Here is a 20676-nt window from a genome sequence, read left to right as displayed (position 1 = left end):
CTTTCTTTCTTTCTTTCTTTCTTTCTTTCTTTCTTTCTTTCTTTCTTCTTTCTTTCTTTCTTTCTACTTTTTATTATGGAAATTTTCAAAAAATAAAAAAGTAGAAAAACAATTAACTCATGGCCAATTAACTCATGCAATTAACTCACGGCCAATCTTAGTTCATTTCATCTGCACTCCCCCTACACTCACCCATGCCCATTGGATTCTTATGAAGCAAATCCCAAACATCATAACATTTCAGCAAAAATATTTCTGTAAGACTCTCTAAGGAAGATTCTTTATAAAATGTATAACTGCAATATATCACCCTAAGCAAATAAATAACTCCCTAATATCATTAAACATCCAATCAGTGTTCACATTATCCCAGTTGTCTTGTAAGTTTTTCATAGTTGGTTTATTTGAATCAGAATTCAAATAAGACCCATACTTTGCAACTGGCAAATGGGATTGTTATTGTTGTTGTGATTTATTTGTTGAAAAAACCTGAGTCATTTGTCTTACAGAGTTTCCCACATTCCAGATTTTGTGATTTACATCTTAGTAGCATCATTTCACATGTTCCTCTGTATATCCAGCTCATTCTAACTCAAAAAGGCCAGGCTATAGTCCTATACAACCCTCCTCAAGGGACTATTGTGATTCTCAAATGTTCTATATCTGGTAGGTGTTTTTTAGTTGTGAAGTCAGAAGCAGATTTCATGTACCTTAACTTTTCATGATCCCACTACTCTCGGATGTGCCCTCAGTAGGTTTCACAAAATGATGATTTCCTCTAACTTCTTTGCATGTTCTTTCCTTTTCAGGAACCTTCAGAAGATAAACAGTATCCCCAGAAATGTCAGGACCCTCTCTTGTCCCACCTGCAGCCACTCTCCCCTAGCCAGGCACACATGGAGCTGAAGCGCTACTACAGCATCTGCCAAGATACTGCCTCGGGGCGATCAGTCTTCCAAGAAGCCGGAGGAGAGTTGAAAAGGGAGGGGAGGACTCGGAACTCCCTCAGCCCCACCATGGCACCCAAGCTCAGCTTAGAGGTTCGAAAACTCAGTAATGGCAGGTTGTCGACATCTCTAAAGCTGGGGCCCTTGCAGCCTCGTGGAGTGCCACTTCGGGAGAAGAAGGCAACCCAGATGCTGGCCATTGTGCTTGGTGAGTTTGGGTCATGTTGAGTTGGGTTGAGTTGGGTTGAATTTGGTTGGGTTAGGTTGAGTTTGGTGGAGCTGGCAGAGGGTACTAAGGAACCACATTTGTCAGAAATGAAAATTCAATAACAGTAATATTTATAAATGTTTGCGATACAATTGAGAAGAGTTTGCATATCAATGTTAACTCTGGGGAAAACTCAACAGATCTGGGCTGAAAATATGAAATACAAAGTTGAACAAGTGACCTAATTGAACTGCGTTTATCCATTGTGTTTGTTGTCTATCACGTGAGATTATAATGGATAAATCAAATAATAAATAAGATAATAATTCAACAAAAGTGTCTGGCACATATTGGATATTTAATAAAGGCTTATTTATTCTAAAATATTAAGTGAAAAAATAAGGATGCAAAAAACTGCTGTCATATGGTGTGATAACATCGAGATTATTTCAAAGAAAAACATGAAAATTAATTCACCAAGATGTCAAAAGTGATTGTCTTTGAGTGGTAGGTGGTTATTTTTCTTCTTTCTACTTCTCTGTATTTACCAAGTTTTCCATAATGTACAAAATCAGGGTTAATTTTTATAGTAGAAAAAATAAAAAATGTATTTGAATAAAGAAAAAAATTGATAAGTCACACATAGCATATAGAGTTACTGAAGGCAATTCATCCTGTTCACTGCCACTGACAAACCTCACTTTCTCATATCTCAGGGACTTTATGAGAACACCTGGATGTAATCTCAACAGCAGGAACTGTCAGGTCTTTAAGGTCTTCTTCCCTATCGGTGCCTAGGATCATGTCTCACACGGCTAGCCATTAAATAAATATTTGAATTGAACTGAGAAGTAGAAAAGACTAGTAAAGAGCTACCTAAATATCAAACTAGAAAATTGATTTAGGAACAAAGGCCTGAGATGAATCAAAGATGTAAGCATGTAATTTTCTCATCCAAAATAAAAGAAAAAGAAAAAAGAAGTGGCTAATCACATCTACTTCATAGGGTTGGTGTAAAAATTAAATGGGTCTGTAAAATTCCAGCATGGTGGCTGGCACAAAGCAAACAAACATGAGTCATTTTCATGTTATAACAAAAGGAGTAAGCATTACCCCTGACCCAGTTTCTCTCTTCCTTTGCAACCCAGGGGCCTTCATTGTCTGCTGGCTGCCCTTCTTTTTGACCCACGTTCTCAATACCCACTGCCGAGCCTGCCACGTGTCCCCAGAGCTTTACAGCGCCACCACGTGGCTGGGCTACGTGAACAGTGCCCTCAACCCCGTGATCTATACCACCTTCAATGTCGAGTTCCGTAAAGCCTTCCTCAAGATCCTGTCTTGCTGAAGGAGAAGAGAGCGTACTCCCTGTGCCCACCCTTAGCTGCCAGGCCATTGAGCCACTGGCCAGGGTCTGCTCAAAAAGACTATGCTGTGTTCTCTGGCGTGGGGTAGGAAGAAGACTCGCAGAGGCAGGACCTCCCTGAGTAGCAGGTATAACCAACTGCTTCCTCCTAAACAGAATGTTCTACCTCCCCAGCTAAAATCTGACTTCATCCTCTCAAGCTCCAAGTGGTTGGGAGGTCCCCGAGTGACAAGCAATAATTCAGAAAGAAGCTGATAAAACATGACTCTACACACACACAAAATTGTCATCAGAGGCATGATTCATCACAGTGAAGAAAAAATGAACAGATCTCATAATTGTCAACTTGCCGGGGGTCCTTGAAATCTCAGCCAGTAAACCATCTTGCAGAATAGCCACACTCTCTTCTGTCAAGCCTCTAATTAAACTGTCAGGCTGACCTTGTACTGTTGTGGGCCCATACACTTTTGGTCATTCTTTTGGTTACTATATGCTGAATTATAAGGGCATGGCCAGTGCTTCTACCTCTCTGTAGAATCTGGATGCCATTGGTGAGGGAAATTCCTCACCCTGAGCGAGACATTGTCCCACATTGGGACCCAAGCTTCCTTTCAAATCTTGCTACCCCTGCACTGTAGTTCTCACTAAGAAGGCCCTCTGACTCCATTCCCTTATTCTTGGAGACTCAACTCCAGAATAATTCAGGATGAGGATGTTAAGGGAAAAAGGAATGGTGGCTCCCACTTGTGGTATCCGTTTCAACCGTATGGTTCATAACATGCCTTCAATACACTTTTCATAACGCCATAGGGTTTTCCTACCGAGGCATCTTCATCTCCTGCTTAACAGAGACCCAATACTCTGAGACCCTAAACCCCATTAAGTTTTTAATGTCTACAAAGTGCCAGTCACCTCCCAGGCTCTGGATCAATGACAATGAAGAAGACAGCTCCTGCCCTCAAGGAGCCCACCACCTGCTCCTGTGTTTGTTCATTTACATGTAAGGGTGATAGGGACTCCCCTAGACTGTCAGAGGACCTCAGAACCGGGGGCACCAGGCAGAGTAGCTGTCCAAAGACATCACATGGACAGTCTTCATAAAGGTCTAGTGCAGAGCCTGAACAGGACCACTCCAACAACTGAAATGAAAGGCATAATAGAAATAATGTGTCGATGTCATTCAAATTGCATTTAGAAGGAACCTGAATAGTCTCACTACTTCCCTTTTTACCTACAGAAGCTATTTCTCATTGACTAGAGAATCCAGATACAATTTATGGATAATTTATGAAGTGTTATCATCCTGAACTTCAGTAAATTTACTGTGAAGGGCTGTTAGTGCATAGGTGTGACAGATGCCCACTGTAATGCTGGTAAAATTTTTAAGTGCACAAGAATTTAACGAAGAATCCAAGGCTTCTTTGCCCCATCTTTATTCCTCTAACCCTTAAGTGTATAAGAAGCAAATATATACCCCCAGCAACTTTGTTACCTGCTACTCCTGAATGCTTTTAATGCCAGCATTTTTAAAATGTTATTGCCTAAAACAGTATTCATATTGTAAGTCTAGTGGGAAAATTCTTTGTGCCCACTAGTTCTTGTACTTCGTGCCATCTAGCTCAAGAGGTTTACGCGGCAAGCAGAACTGGGGACTGAGACTGTTACATATCTAAAGAAGTAAAAGGACATGATCCTAGGTTTTTCCATGCAAAATAAACAGAAAACAAATAGGACAGTGAGTTAAAATTAATAAAATTCCATGTCAAAACGAGAGTTCTAAAAATAAAAACATAGCGTCAGTATTAATATATTTATGAGGAAGAAGGATGGCAAATATGGTGTATCCTTCCTTGCCACCAAGCCATTAAAACCTTAGGATGACCTTAAAAAGATAAATTCAGTTTTTGGAGGTGAGGAAACAGGCTAAGGGAGGTCGAGAAATTTGGCCCAGGTCATACACAGTAAGTGACAGAGCTGGGACTCGAGTGTACGTCTACCTGACTGGCAAGCCTGTCCAACTAAGCACCATGACACACTGCCTTCCACCAGAGAGGGAAAGGGGTGGGAGGAAAAGATGGGGAGAAAAAAAGGGAGCCAGGGTCCCTGGAAGAGCCTCAGCCTACCTGAGCCACCTCTGCCCCTAAACTGGCCCCTGAAGCGGCCAGCGCAACACACTGCTCTCACTCTCCTGCCAAGTTCAACTTCTAAAACAGTCACACAGCAAATTCATAATCTATTTGTATAAAATCAGGCAACAGACCTTAGAGAGCATTTGGTTCTATTCTCTCTTTTATCTATATAAAAGGAAACCGAAGTCCAGAACTATTGTCCCCGTTCACTCCCGACAGACAAGCGTGCCAATATACTGAACACTTCTATAAAAACTATGAACTCCAGATAGATACAAGGAGAAAGTCATCCTGTCACCTTCATCGTTAAACTGAGAGGCATCTTTTCCCCTAGCCCAGTGGCCTCTTATTCCTAATCTGAGACAACATCCCCTTCCCAGAATTTTCTTCTGATCCAGGAAGAGCCTTCTAGAGGAATTCCAAACACTCTTTTCAGCCTCTTCAGCCTGGGATTCTTCATTCTAGCCCTTCTACCTCTGTAGTTCCCACCATGAACCAGCACTTAACCTCAGAGTTCGCTGCTTTCAGAGCCAGCATGGCCAAAACTGCCAGGAGAGACATTGGCCTGAATGAAGCAGGGCAGAGTTCTTGGGGCAAACCTGTTCTGGGGCCTGAAGAAGCCTCAGAGCTGGCCATATTATCGGGGTGAAATGCAAATAGCACGGAAATCCAGAGAGATTACAACCAACACTCAACTCTAGATCATAAGTAAATATTTTCTTCTTCCAGAACACCATCCTCTAAAATTCCTTTCAAGGAAGGCCCATTTATTAAATGGCACCTCCTAGGTGCCAGGCATGGTGCTTAGTGCTGGGAAATATCATCGAGCGAGACAGGGTCCCTGCCCCCAAAGTTTGTAGTACAGTGGGGAAGCCACATTTGTGTGTACACTGATGACCTGCTCTTTGTCTATAGTAGAGGAAATTCATGGTTTTTGGAAGTCCTATATTCAGCCCCAAGAAGGCTTCCCAGACAAGTACTGTCAGGGTTAAGACATAATTAAGAAGTAGGAAGGGTGTTCCAGGCAGAGAAAACCTGTGAAGAGCTGAAGATGAGAACAAGCAAGCAGCATGCAAGGAATCTCAAATAATTCCATCTGGCTGTAGAGAAGAGCCCATAGGACAGGAAAGGGCCTCATCTTTGGAGACCTCCTCCAGCTCTGTTCAGGTGACAACTGAGCTAGTGGTGATACCCCTTGCAGAAAACCTCTAGATCTTTCCTCCATTTCCCTCCATGTGGGCAACACACATCACAGATGACTTACTTAACTGACTTATTTACTTCCCTCTGAGCTATAGTGAATTTCAATAAACGCAGAATTCAATTTGAATTCTTTGCTCTTTTCTCTGCAAGAGGAGGAATGGCTGGCTGAATGGATGTAGAGTCAGAGATGGTTAAAATGAAGGCAGTTCAGAGGGTTTGGGTCAGAAATCGAGGGGCAGGGTGGCGGGGGGTGGCGGGGTCAGGCAAAGAGATTTGTTTTCCTGAATGCTTGGGTCAGAACTAAACAGAGAAGCAGAAAGCCTCAGGGATTTGCTCACAATTGGCTGTTTCCTGCAGGTCCTGACTCCCAGGCCTGTGCTCTCATCCTCTGGTATCTGCTGACATCAGAAAACTGAAAAAGCTTAATTTGAATCAACACACAAAGAGCAGAGAGGGAATGACAGGCAATTAACTTGATTCCTACTTTCTACCTAATTCTCTCCTCATCAGTTTAGGAAGAGAGTGAGTTTCCATGACTACCTCCTGACACGGAGACTCAGTGGAGGGTGATGCCAACGTCAGCTCGGCTCTGTTGCACACACTGACAGAGGCAGAACCTGGGAGTCGGTGCCAAGCACAAGTCCCAGGACCTGTTGCCCCACCCACCCCAGTGGCCTTCCTAACTAGCCAAAAATTAGACAACATCATGAATTAGAAGTGCTTTGCCAACCACAAAGTTCTAACAAATGTGAGAGATTGTTATCATTGATAGCCTCATCATCATCATCATCATCATCATCCTCACCAACATCATCCCCCCTAAGCAGCTATTTTTATTCCTATCTGGTTCACAGCCCATCTTTCTTTCTCTTTGCTGATTCTCTAATTGTCTCATGTTATCAGGCACAATCTGTTCAGCCTCCCACATGAAATCTGATTTTTCTCTTGTCTTTTATTCCCTACATGTGCCCAGGATACTTGGCGGAATTTGTAGTGAAGTTGTTAGGCAAATGGCTAGTCCCTAGCAGCACACCCTTTCCCTGCTCCGCCAGCCACGTGCCCAAGTATAGCAAGATCCGAAGCCAGGCTGATGGCAGACTCGTGCTTGCTAAGGGTGACCCTGGGGTCTCTGTTCCTCTCCTGGCCAGGGAATGAGGAGCAGAATGCACATACTCCTCAAGACTTTCCGTCTTTGTTCCTCATGATGTCTGAGCCTAACACCTTTCCTCTTGCTCCATCTCTTCCTTCCCGGAAGAAGTGCACTGGATATAGTGCATTCATTTCCTAGGGCTGCCATATCAAATGGCCACAAACTGTGCGGCTTAACACAACAGAGACTTCTCTCATAGTTCTGGAAGCTCCAGTTCCAAAATCAAGGCGTTGGCAAGGCCATGCTCTCTGTGAAAGCTGTAGGGGAAGATCTTTCTTTGCTTCTCTCTAGTTTCTGGTGGTTGCCAGCAATCTTTGGTATCCCTTAAGTGGGGCAGAATAACTCCAATCTCTCCTTCATCTTCACATGGTATTCCCCCCACTGTGTGTGTGTGTCCAAGTTTCCCTCTTCTTATAAGTCATCAAATTAAAACCTGCTCTGATCTGATGTGACCTCATCTTAATTTCAGTACATCTGCAAAGACTCTATTTAAAAATAGGTTTACATTTACAGATTCTGGGGGTTAGGACTTCAACACTTCTTTTGGGGGGACACACATCAATCCATAAAATATGGTGAAAGCAGTTTGGAAGGCAAGAGGACTTGGAACTTGGGTGACTTGAGTTAATGCACAAAAGTTCTGTCATTCAGAAGCGTAAGAGGTCAGATTCCAGCCTTGGCATATAGTCTTTTTGGTGGCCTGAGTCAAGTGTGCAAACTTCCTGGTGCTCAACTTTGTTATCAATAAAAGTGATAAGTCTGAATTCCTAGCTATGATAAGACAAGGTAAAAATAATTCTAGAAGGACATAAATTATCTTCTGAGCCCTAAAAACCTAGAAGCATGCTTATTAATAAAAGTCAAAACTGTTCAAAGACCATCCTTAGTTGTTTGTCTTACAAAATAAAAAAATAAAATAAAACTCAACAGCAAACTCATTGGAGCTGAGGAAAGCTGAGGGAATATCATGTAGTTTTCCTACTTCATGTAGCACCACTCCAGATGGGCTAAGGTGAAGGATGGTGTTTTGCCTTTAAGAAAAACTTACGTAATGGAGTCTTGCATTATGTTTTGAGCAGATTCAATAAGACTCCATATTAAAGACCCTTGAAAAGTTTGCAATTTATCACAACCTAAAATCATGGGATTTGAAAGCTGGAAGGGTTTTTATCCCAGTCTCCAAGGGATTTTATCCCAGAATCTAGAAATTCTCTCTAATATCCCTGACCCATGATCATCATCCAGCTGTATTAAAAAGCTGGATCACTTCTTCCCAAGACATTTGACAGGTTATCCTTTAGAAAATTCCTCCCTCCTTTCAGCCAAAATCTGCCTTCTTATGAAATCTACCTTTGTGCCCCCTATTCTCTCCTCCAGCACAGAAACTTCTATTCCATATCCCCAATGACAGCCTTTGTGGGATTTAGACAGTTTGCCAAAGTCTCAATTCCTCTTTCTCTACTCCAAGTAACATTTTCTTACACTCTCCATCTTTGTTGATTTCTTCTGGATATAGCCATGTTGTTAGTATTTCTGTTAAAATACGAGGCCCCAGATAGAATATAATCTTCTAAATGTTGTTTGTTTAACAAGTTCAGAGTGCCGTGGACTCATTTCTGCATGACTGGAATATTCAATTTTTAATGACCCAACAAATTACACAGACTCATAGGGCTCATATTGAAACCCTAAGAAGGAGATCTGCACACTGAATGGATAAATTTAATGGGATATGCCTTAGGGATCGACACCTGTATGTGAAGGAAGTAGGATTTAGCAGAGGGAGGAGTTGAACTGTGATGTAGTCACAAAAGGAACACAGACAATCTCACTGGGATTTCTCGTGGGGCAAGGCCTTTTATGGCCCCAGCCAGTAACTGGAGGTGGACTACTCCCCAGGAAGGAGATGTGCCTTAGGCAAGGAAGCTCTGTGCAGTTGAAAGCTTTCACTGTCAACTCTCCTGGCAATTAGGGGGGACCAAATTCCTCAATTCTGAAGGGGGGATCTGGGTGCACACCGCAGCATGCACTGTATGCCATTTGGGTCCACTTCCCTTATCTAATAAATTCTAGAACAGCTTCATCAGGAATCTAGTTGGTCTCTCTTCCTGTGGAAGTTGAGTGGGATGGACTATAATTTCTGTCAAAGCAACTGGTCTCAATGCCAAAATAATTCTCATCGTTGCCTTCTTCTGTCACCTATTCTAGAGTCCTCTCACTACTGATTAGCACTCTCCTGGTTTAAGGGCATATCTGATGGAGTGACCCTGAGGGATATGGTGACCTCCTCAGGCCATGGCTGCTACACTTATCCCTGTAGTGGTAAAATTAAACAAAGGAATCTAAAGAGACACTTCAGTGGATCATCCAGCACCAAATGTATTCTTCCCTGTCCCCATTATGTCACAACATCCTCAACCTCTCCTGGTTATCAGGATTCAATTATCCTTGCCAGGAGGCTCCATCACTTATGTGTTGGTCTCCTGGCACAAGGAGCTCCAAATGACTAGGTGAAAGCCATAACTTAAAGCTTAATGGGGTTTTCATCCCTTACTACACATATTCCTCCTTTAAGAACAAGGAACTTGGGGCGCCTGGGTGGTTCAGTTGGTTAAGTGTCTGCCTTCAGCCCAGATCATGATCCCAGGCGCCTGGGATCGGGTCCTGCATCGGGCTCCCTGCTCAGCGGGGAGTCTGCTTCTCCCTCTCCCTCTGCCTGCCGCTCCTCCGCTCCTCCTACTTGTGCTCTCTTGCTCTCGCTCTCTGTCTCTCGCTCTTTCTCTGACAAATAAAGAAAAAAATCTTAAAAAAAAAAAAAAGGACAAAGATCTTTACCTCAAAAAGTTAAATCTTGCATTACTTCGTGATCCAGCAATTCCACCCCTAGGTGTATAGCTCCAATAATTATAAATAAGGATTCAAAACAAACAAACAAACAAACAAAAAACACTTGCATAGAAATAGTCATAGCAGCACTGTTCACAAGAGCCAAAAGTTTGGAAAGAATCCAAATGGCCATCTACACACAAATGCATAAACAAATGGCGGTATATCCATACAATGGAATATTATTTGGCCATAAAAAGAATGAAGTACTGATACATGCTATAGTGTGGATGAACCTCAAAAACACTGTGCTAAGTGGAAGGAGCCAGACACAAAATGTCCCATATTGTATGATTTCATTTATATGAAATATCTAGAATAGTTATATCCATAGAGATAAAAGTAAATTAGTGGTTTCCAAGAGTGGGAGAGGAGGGTGTGGGGAGTAACTGCTTAATAGATATACAATTTCTTTGGGGGTGATGAAAATCTTTGTAACTAGATAGAGATAGTGGTCTCACAATAGATAGAAGGACTAAATGACACTGAATTGCTCACTTTAAAATGGTTACTTTTGTTATATGAATTTTACCTTAATAATTTTTCTTAACTTTAAAAAAATAAAAAAAGAACAGGACCTAGAGGTTCCATGTTCTCTGATCAGAAGACTCAATATTGTTAAGATGGTAAATCTGTTGAAATTGATCTGTATATGCAATGCAATCCTTCCCAAAAGTCCAACAGACCTTCCACCCCCACCCCCAGAAACTTATAAGCAGATTGTGAAATTTATATGGAAATGCCAACAATCCAGAAGAGCCAAAATAAATTTTTAAAAGAAGAACAAAGTTGGAGGATGTTTACTTCCCAATTTCAAAATTTACTATAAAGCTACAGTTATCAACAGTATGGTATTGGCATAGGATAGATATATAGATCAATGGAACAGACCTGAAAGTCTAGAAACAAAACCTTGTATCTATGGTCAATTGATTTTCAACAAAGGCAATCTATTGAGGAAAGGACAGCCTTTTAAATAAATGGTGCTAGGACAATTAGATATTCATATGCAAAAACACAAATTTAGGCCCCACCTCATGCCATACCCCCAAATTAACACAAAATGGATCATAGAATTAAATATAAAAGCTAAACAATAAAACTTTTAAAAGAAAATGTAAGTGAAAATCTTTGAGACCTTAACATAGGCAAAGATTTCTTAGACATGACACTACAAGCACCATAAAAAAAGAAAGAAAAGATAAATTAGATCTTATGAAAACTCAAAACTTTGCATGTCAAAAGACATCATTTAGAAACAATAAGACTGGCTTGTAAAATATTTGCAAAACACAATCTGATAAAGGACTGCATCTGGAATATACAGGGGGTGCGTAGCTTGTTCAGTCAGTAGGGCATGCAACTCTTGATCTCAGGGTCATGAATTCAAGCCCCATGATGCGGCATAGAGCTTACTTAAAAAAAAAAAAAAGATATAACAGAATATACAAATAACTTTTACAATTCAATAATAAGAAAACAAACAACCCAATCACCCAATCCAAAGAAAGGCAAAATATTTTAATGGACATTTTAGTAAAGAAGATATAAAAATCACTTATAAACACATTAAAAACATGATCAAAAAAATAAAAAAAAAAACCATGATCAACATCATTAGTCATCCAAGAGTGCCTAAAAAATTTTTTTTTTAAAGACAGAGAATAACAAATGTTAGAAAGCAGGTAGAGAAATGGGAATCCTCACACATTGCTGGTAAGAATGCAAAATGGGCAGTCATTCTGGAAAATGGTTTGACAGTCTCTTAGAGAGTTAAACATAGATTTACCGTATCATCTGGTGATTCTGCTCCTGGGCATTTACCCAAAAGAAATGAAAACAAGTATCCGCACAAAGACTTGTACATTAATATTCTTTATAGGATTATTCACAATAGCCAAAAGTTGGAAACAGCCCAAATGTCCATCAATTGGGGAATGGATAGACAAAATGCGGTGTATCCATATAACAAAATACTATTCAACAATGAAAAGTAACAAACTAATGATACATACTATGACATAGATAAATCTCGGAAACTCTCACTAAGTGAAAGAAGTAAGCCACCAGAGACTATATATTGTATTATTCCATTTATGTGAAGTGTCCAGAAAAGGCAAATTTATACAGAGAGTAGATTAGTGGTTGCCTAGGGCAGAGGGTGGGAATGGAGATTAATAGTGAATGGGCATGAGGATATTATTGGGACAATACAAACATTTTAAAACTGATTTATTGTCAGGGCAACTAGGTGGCTCAGATGGTTAAGCGGCTGCCTTAGGCTCAGGTCATGATCCCAGGGTTCTGGGATCGAGCCCCGCATCGGGCTCCCTGCTTGGCGGGGAGCCTGCTTCTCCCTCTCCCTCTACCATTCCCTCTACTTGTGCTCTCTTGCTCTCTCTGTCAAATAAATAAAAAAAAAACTGATTTATTGTCATGGTTGTACAACTTGGTAAACTTACTAAAAATCATTGAATTATACACTTCAAGTAGGTGAATTATATGCTATGTAAAATATGCCTCAATAAAGTTATTTAAAAAATAATAAGAACAAGGACCTCTAAATCTGCAGAGTCCAAAAGCACAGAGACAAGAAATACAAAATTCCTCAAGTGGATCAGGGAAAATAATGTTAAGCAGGGGTACTTCTTCCATTTCTTGTTTCCTAGATCCATGTATTCCACTAGAGGGATAAGCACCATTAATGGTCTTTGATTTGGAGTGTATCCTGTGTCTGAAGGCTGGTGCCCCATCATCAGAATATCATTTCCAAGTTGATGCCTCAATTGTGCATCCAAAAAGCTGATGCATGTTCCATCAGGCTAGCAGCTTCTGGGAGGTGTAATATATAATAGGAGCAGTGAAGCTCATGGTCATGTGCCCATGACCATACCTCCATTGATATAAGCAATTGATATAAGCAATTACATTGGTCTGATGCAACGTTTGGCAGGATTTTATTCCAGTGGATCAAATGCTACATAAGCACTGTCTGGCTGAGGTTATATGAGTAGGAAGGGCAAGTCCATACTGGAGTATTAGTTTCAGTCAATTCTTATCAAGGTGAATCACAATATGGAAGCACCCGCTGTAATTAACTTGCTGTTAAGAAGCTGGTTGATCTTTCAAGAGCTGGGGCCATATTGGGAGCTCAGCGCAAGTGTCTGTTGCTAGGAGGCTGGATATTCAACAGTAGCAGTAATTAGATCAGCCTTAGCAAGCGGGAGCCCAAGTTTTTGGGCCACACATAGCCTCCATTCTTGCCACCATTTCTCAGGCCATGTTTGTGGTATTTGTCCCTCACCATCAAAATTGGGCAAGGGAGTATTCTTTTCTATCTCCATTATGTAAGAGCAGAACTACCTCCTCCTGATAACCAAGGTCAATTAGCCTTGCTAGGATGGTGATTCCATTTCTCCCTTAATGTCCCCACTGTGCCAGCAACAACTAGCTAAGACAATCTGTTTCCTAGGTTGTGAAGAGTTAACTGGCCAAGTCATTCACTACTGCCCATGAGTGATATATATTCTTACCTCAAAGTATCTCTCTTGACAGGCTTTGTCCATTAGGAAGAATTCCCCTCATTCCCATCTTTCAGAGACATCCCTAAGTGGAGCTGCATCCATGAAGTACAGCAATAGTCTACTTTTGTTTTCAACCACATACTGATCTTACCTACTCATAAACCAAATTCAGCTTTTCCCCTTAGCCATAATTATGAGCTAAGGGTGAAGTATTAGTGCAAGAGTGGTGAATGACATAGAAATCTGGGCCACCTACCATCAGCTTATTATTGCTCTCTGGCTCTGCTCATACCTGACCCGAGATGTACAATTTTCTTTCCTTTTGATTGTTGTTGGGGGTCTGAAAGAACTTATGATGGGCAGTTCTGGCTGCATGGATGCTTGGTATCACATGGTCAGTTTCTCTGATTCTGCTAAGAACCAGTGGCATACCAGGAGCTATTTTTCAAAAGGTATATACTTCCTGCTTCTCCCTCTCCCTCTACCATTCCCTCTACTTGTGCTCTCTCGCTCTCTCTGTCAAATAAATAAATAAAATCTTAAAAAAAAAAACTGATCCCTGTTATAGGTAGCTTGCCTCATTCTGAATCCTAGCAGTCTATTACGGTTTTCCTGTTGAGGCTTACCATAAAATCTACAGGGCATTTTTCCTATCATTGATTATCTCCTATACCATAGAGTTCCCCGGGTCATATGAACCAAGTCACTCCAATTCAATTATAACAAAGGCTTTAGCAGATCACCTAGGGTTCTCTGGATCTGAAATGGCCCTTCAGACTTCTCCTACCCTTAGGTACATGGACCAGGCCTTCATACACCCATATTGATCAAGTATGAAATGCAGCTATCTCCAAGGAAGAGGCCCATCTTGGGGAGTGAGAGGCATGGCTCTCTTCAGCTGAGGACCATGCCTGGAGAGGGACTCAGCTGAGAGCCATTGGCCATTAGCCACCAAAACACCCACAGCTGGGAGAATTGTTGCCTTAGTTTTGAAAGAGGAATCTAGGCAGCAGACAATAATATCCACGATCCATACTCACCTAAAGTTCCCAGAGGTCTTCCATTAAAGTTCTACTAAACCAAGTCTCTCTCATCTTGAACTTCTGTGTCCTAAGATGTGTCCTAGATTTTTGGAGCCAGTGCTGGATCTTGTATTTGTCATCTATTCAACTTGTTGGTTGTATCCTAGCATTCTAGCTTGCAAAGTCACTTTGAATCATAACTCTATCTTCTGCCTTAGACTGGATTTGAGATTTGAATTACCTTCAGATGGAAGAAGATATCAAAGGGAATGTGGTCAGGTTATTGATAGAACATTGAGGCTCGAATCTTTAGCGTCAAACAATGTTTGTAGGATATGCACTGGTTATCACCACTCTTTTGGCCATCCATAAATACAACTTGCCATTGTTGTCTAGCCCCAATTTAGCTTTATATCAAGGATGCTATGAAAATGTCTGTAAAATGTTTTGTTGAATTCAATGTATACCATTGTATCAGCTAGGATTTCTTTGCCCCAAATGGGAGAAAACCCTGTCTCCAATTGCCTTAAGGAGCAAGTTTACTATTCTCACTTATGAAGAACACTCTAAGTAGTATGAGCTTTGGATTGGCAGATTCAGTGGCTTATCAACGTCATCATGGACTTAGGCTCTTTCCAGTCACCTCTCTGCTCACCTCAGAGTACAGGTATCCCCCGCTTTTTGAAATTTCAAGTTATGCCATTTTGCTTTCACAAAGACCTACATAAGTACCTGTTTTTGCTAACCAAAGAAATCCAGAGAGGATTTTCTCTTCTATTAAAAAAAAAGGTGAAAAGCAAAAATAGCGTTCAGAGCTGGTGTTGTAGCCAGCCATTACAGAGGATGCACGCACTTGGGGCAGCCAGAATGGCCCCGCCAAGCTCCTTCCCCAGAACTCCTTACAGCATCTCAGCAGCCAGCTGTTAGAGCTCTGAACGGTGTCTGTGAGCATCCGTGCTTTATCTTGATTTCTTTCGTGCATCTGTTAGCAAGATGTGTCCTAAGGTATCAGAAAGGGCCCGCGAGGTTATTTGGGGGGTTAGGGAATGCTCAAGATGTTTTTATATAAATTCCATATAAATTATATAGATTATATAAATTAATGGTAATTGCTTCTTCCCTTTACTCCACCTGGGCTTATAAAAGACTTCATAGGAATACTCACTTTCAGATCCCAGGGGAATCTTGTATTGGCTCTGCGCTCAAGCTGGCTCCTCACCCCCTACCTCCATTAGTACGAGGTAATGATGGGGTAGTTCCAGGAGTCCTATCCCACACAACGATGTCCACCAGCAGCAGACCCTCTCTCCTCTTCTTCGTGTCATTTCTTTGTCTGTTATCCCTCGCAGACTTCTGCTTGTGTCTTATGAACCAGGAGTAAGTCACTGTTGCACTCTAAAATCCACACCGGCAAAGCGAATGGAATACCGTGATTGGCTTCAGTTTATACTAATCGTCTGCAGTAGAATGTATGTCAGGGCTTACCGATCCACACTTGGTAGACTCTAACCTGTTCCCCTTTGTGAAAAGCTTCAGCCTTTAGGCACTTCTTCCATTAGCAGTCATCACCAATAGATGACTGTTGGTGGCTCTGAGAACCCCTCTGCACTGCACACGACTTCCATTTCCTGGCACTTAATTCCTCTAGCGCTAGAAACTTAAATCCACTTATTCTCACTCACGTGGGACTTCAATTCTCATTGCACCTTCCTTTCAAAATCGAAGGTGGTGTATCCTGCTGTCCCTTTCCTCTGGCCCCAGCACCTGGAAGTTGGTTTTCATTTTCCCCAGGTCCGCTTGGGAGCCAGGCTGAGTTCCATCTTCTATTTCCATAAGAAATACACTTAAACTAAGCAGTTAGTAAGTTTTAGTGGAATTTACTCAAGATCTGAGCAGATTGTGGAAGAAGGGACAGATCACCATCCTCCTGGCTTTGTCCCTCTCCTATGTCTTCTCCCCACCTTTCTCCCAAATCTGACCTAGGGGCCCCCACGTCTTCTCTTGTCTTTGATGACCAGACCCTGGGAATCTCCATTCCTTGCCCAGGTGGGCTAATATCAATACACTCCTTCCACATCATCTAAGAAAAATCCAATTTCCTTGTCTTTTTGCACCTTGGAAAAGACAGAAGCAAAATAAATAATAGAAAAACGTAAAAACTACCTAACTTCTGTTAACATCGCACCCCCTCACTTACTCAAAGAGCAAGTTGCCCCACATTTGTTCTCTCAACTCTAAGCAAAGCTTTCACATCCTTATAGCAGCCTTTAGCACTTCTTGTAAAGCTAGGTTTATTCCTGACTTTAGCCTCCTTTATTTTGTTCTTGAAGGTGCATGATAGTCTTTTGTGTTTAAGCTTATCTATAATCCTTTCTCTCTGTCTTTTGTTCATGTACGTTTTAAAAACCTGAGCTCTGCAGAGAGCTCCCTGTACAACGACGTCTTTCTTTAGATGTCTCCCCCTTTATCTGCGGATTATTTCCTATTATATTATATAATCAGGATTTTATTGTTTAAATCTCCTCCCTCCCCCAAGTCATATTCCTTTCTAAATTTTCACATCACAGAATCACACCTGTGGTAAATACTCTTTTGAAGTGAAGAGTTAATTTGTAATGCAAATAATTACCTCTTTATTTATCTCATTTTCAAGTAGGAATTTTCATATATCAAATTTTCATAAGGACCAATTAGGGGGCAATTATTTCGCACCTTTTTCCTCCTCTGTCACTTATTCTCCTTCCCCCTCCCACTGTCCTCCTGTCCTGGTTGCTTTCCTACTTCCTTCCAGGTTTGGCGTATGCCCCCTGGGCTTTAATACTTTCCATTCATGTATGGAGTAAGTCTTTGCTGGTACCAGGCAAACTCACCTAGCACTGCCTCCAGAGAAGTGTCTGAGTGGAGCCAAGGGAAGAAAGCACTTCTAGAGGGAACCGGCTGTCTCTGTAACCCCTGACAACTGGGGATTTCCATTTCCTCACTGACCTGCGTCTATAAACTTCAATCAAAATCCACCTTCTTCTGCTGACAAATTCTAAAGAGTAAATCTTTCTATGCCTCAGCTTCTTGAGGAGTAAAATGAAGGCAATGATCTCTGTCCTGTATAGCTTACAGAGTGTTGGGAAAAAATCATGTGTAAGAAAATTTAGATTGGAAAGTGTGATCTATCTATAAAAGAATATCTACTACTTGTGCTTAATCATAGGTATGTTGCCTGAAAATATCAAGGACGAGATTTTGAGTGTGAAATGGAGTAGAAATGAACTGTCTTGAGGGAGGATTTTGAGCAAAGAACATTGAGCAATGAGGGCTTTTTTTTTCTTTTTTCAAATTTTTGTTTAAATTCTAGTTGGCGAACATACAGTGCAATATTGGTTTCAGGAGTAGAATGCAGTGGTTCATCACTTACATGCAACTCCCAGTGCTCATCATAACAAGGAGCACTGAGTTTTTTAAATCAAGAATTGCCCTGTCCCCACATATATGGGGATTGAGAAAAGGCTGAAGAACTAGGAGATAACAAAGTTATGATCCTCTTAGATGATTTATTTCACTTTTGAAAATATTATAAAGACAAAGCTGTCTAGAAGACTGAAATAGAGAGAGGAGAATGGAGAGAAGGGCAAGGCTTGCTCAGGATTTGCAAAGGCAGGTGAAGTGAAGGAGCCAAGTTCCTGTGAGTTAAGGGAAGTTGTTCTAGTAGAGTAGAAATAGAAAGGAAGGAGGAAAATAGCTTTATCAAGTGAAAATAAATTAAACAATGGTAAAGAAACAAGAAAGAGCAGCTGTGAGACATGTTAGTAGGAAAGAAAGAATTCAGTGACAATTCTAGAACAAAGCTGGAAAACTGGAAGGAGTAAATCCTTTCAATGAAGAAGAAAGCTAAAGCTTGCCTGCTAACTCCGTCCCACCTACCTCTCCACTCACACCTACCACCATTGTCTTCAAACCTTTGCCAGGTTTCACCCTGGGGCAATGTAGGAGAAATTCCAAAGTTCTTAAATTATTTGTTCAATTTTGTTTAACCATAAGCAATATCATGGAGGTTGAAATTGGAATGTGTGTTTTAATTCCTGTCAAAGAAAACAAAACATAACGAGAACAAGTAACTCGTTGGTTCTTGTTGTGTTGTCCTGGTAGTTGCACAAACAACCCCACTCACTGTTTTGCCTTTGATTGCTGAAGTTGTTCTGGACCCCAGAGACACAATGATGAATGATTCAAGTGTGATATCTGTCTTCATGGAGCTGATAACTTGGTGGAAGAAACAGACATTTAAGATGCATACACGTGAGTATAATTGTCAGTTGGGGTAAATATAAAAAAGGCAAGGAGGTTTTTATGAGCAAGAATAATAGGGGAAACTAACCTTCTATAGACTGAGGGGCCAGGGAAGACCAATCTGAGGAAGGAATACGTAGAGAAGCTTCTAGGATAGAAAAAGTTTTTCATGAAATGAGTCTGGGGAAGCTCATTCCATGCAAAGCAAAGAACATACGTGAGGGTCCCAGAAGGGGAAAAAAAACACTTGTGAGTTCAAGCTTTTAAAAGAAGCTCCTAAGAAAAGCTGGTATGTCAAGAGTTGTGCTGTCTACTCCAGTAGCCACTGGCCATACATGGCTATTTAAACTTAAATTAATTAAAAATAAGTAAAATTAAAAATCGAGTTCCTCAGTTGCACTAGACACATTTTCAGTACTCAGTAACCACATGTGGCTAGTGGCCACTCTAGAAACAGCACATATTAGAACATTTCCATCATCACAGAAAGTTTTACTGGACAGCATTGGTCCAGAGCAGATGTAGGGATTTAGAAAATATTTTAAATGATATTTATATGGAATTTTCATAACATGGGAACATTCTTAATGATAAATGAAAGTTCAAGGGGTTTTTCATATCAGTATACAAGCCAGGACAAAGAATGATCCCAAATAAATTAAAATAAATGTGTTAGGACTTATAATTTTAGCTCCAACATGTAAAAAGCTGGTAGACATTACTCCCATACATACAACAAGAAAAAATCTGAACAAACTGAAAATCAACAACTTTTCTTGGACCCATTAGAGAATTGAGGCCTCTGGGCAATGCACTGCCTAGAAACCTGGCAATACAAGCAAATCCAGAAAAGCACAGCTTTTCTGATACCAGCTCACCTGGGGCAGAAGCTTCTGGAGCCATAAACTGAGAGGAACTCTTAAATGGTAATTTTAACAGATTGCTGGAAGCTAAGTATGAACTAGTGTGAGAATGAGAGATTCCAAGGGGCCACAGTATTGGGAGGCTCCCACACTAGCTTCTCATGATGAAGAACCAAGAAAAATCTCCTCATGTCTCTTGCAGCAGAGGGTAAATATAACCATTTTGAAATATGTCCAGAATGTTCTTCATAGCAAACGCCATTACAGAGGAAAGATTTTTTTACCAGAGTCTTACACCACCTCATGGGAAGGGTCATTACACAAATCCTCCCCTAGCCCTCCAGCCTTCCTGTCTCACCTGCTGGGCAGGGAGCATGGAGGTAGGGAGTAAAAAAAAAAAACTAAGAAACATTCTGAAAGTCACCTCAGGGACACAGCCTCACTAAAAGACTGAGATTTAATAATAAGATTATAAAATGTTTTCCCCCCACACACCTTACTGCCATATCAACAGGGCCCCAGGGTAGGAACTAGATTATAGTTGAAAGAGCTGCAAGGCACAGGCCCTATTTAAGAAGTTCTTAAGGAAACCCAAAACAACAGTGGGAAGAAACAAGGACACTGAAAGAATTTGAAGCTTTCAACACCTACAGCTATAAAAAACATTAAACACAGCCCAACTCCTAGCCAGATTAACATAAAGCCTCACACTAAAGGTCTATTTACCTGAGTGCTTATTATCTGATACATCATTTCTGGATTTCAACAACCACCAAAAAATACAAAGCATACTAGAAGGCAAGAAAAAAGTACTGTTTATCTGAAGAAACAAAGTAAGCACCAGCTATGACAGATTTTCAAATTATCAGTCAGTGTATTTAAATTAACTATGATTGAGGGGCACCTGGGTGGCTCAGTTGGTTAGGCGGCTGCCTTAGACTCAGGTCATGATCCCAGGGTCTTGGGATCGAGCCCCGCATCGGGCTCCCTGCTCGGCGGGAAGCCTGCTTCTCCCTCTCCCACTCCCCCTGCCTGTGTTGCCTCTCTTGCTGTCTCTCTCTGTCAAATAAGTAAATAAAATCTTTAAAAAAAAAAGGCAT

At 41.1% G+C, this 20676-nt stretch overlaps 1 protein-coding gene and 1 long non-coding RNA gene across 4 annotated transcripts in view; one reads left to right on the top strand and one right to left on the bottom strand.

Annotated features, from left to right (window-relative positions):
• Positions 1-2912, top strand: part of DRD3 (dopamine receptor D3) — a 33444-nt gene extending 30532 nt beyond the window's left edge. The window contains exons 5-7 of one of the 2 annotated variants that reach the window (XM_025868775.1): positions 873-1008; positions 1108-1155; positions 2304-2912. In XM_025868775.1, coding sequence (XP_025724560.1) covers positions 873-1008; positions 1108-1155; positions 2304-2500 — 381 coding nt within the window. In that variant the 3' untranslated portion in view covers positions 2501-2912. Of the gene's footprint in view, positions 1-872; positions 1156-2303 lie in introns of both variants that reach the window. The other variant, XM_025868769.1, reaches the window with a different exon arrangement.
• Positions 2913-8595: 5683 nt separating this feature from the next.
• Positions 8596-20480, bottom strand: LOC141372961 (uncharacterized). 2 transcript variants are annotated; one of them, XR_012378493.1, is made up of 4 exons: positions 15598-20480; positions 15336-15432; positions 14451-14673; positions 8596-9781 (listed from the first exon to the last, which is right to left on the bottom strand). It is a non-coding gene; the product is annotated as an uncharacterized lncRNA (long non-coding RNA). The 2 variants fall into 2 exon arrangements; XR_012378492.1 differs by having other exon boundaries at positions 14451-15432.
• Positions 20481-20676: the final 196 nt, after the last annotated feature.

The sequence above is a fragment of the Callorhinus ursinus genome, unplaced genomic scaffold (genome assembly GCF_003265705.2).
Source record: "Callorhinus ursinus isolate GAN/ISIS: 27379988/994484 unplaced genomic scaffold, GSC_fseal_2.0 scaffold1, whole genome shotgun sequence".
NCBI lineage: Eukaryota > Metazoa > Chordata > Mammalia > Carnivora > Otariidae > Callorhinus > Callorhinus ursinus.
This window is presented reverse-complemented; position numbering and strand designations above follow the sequence as displayed.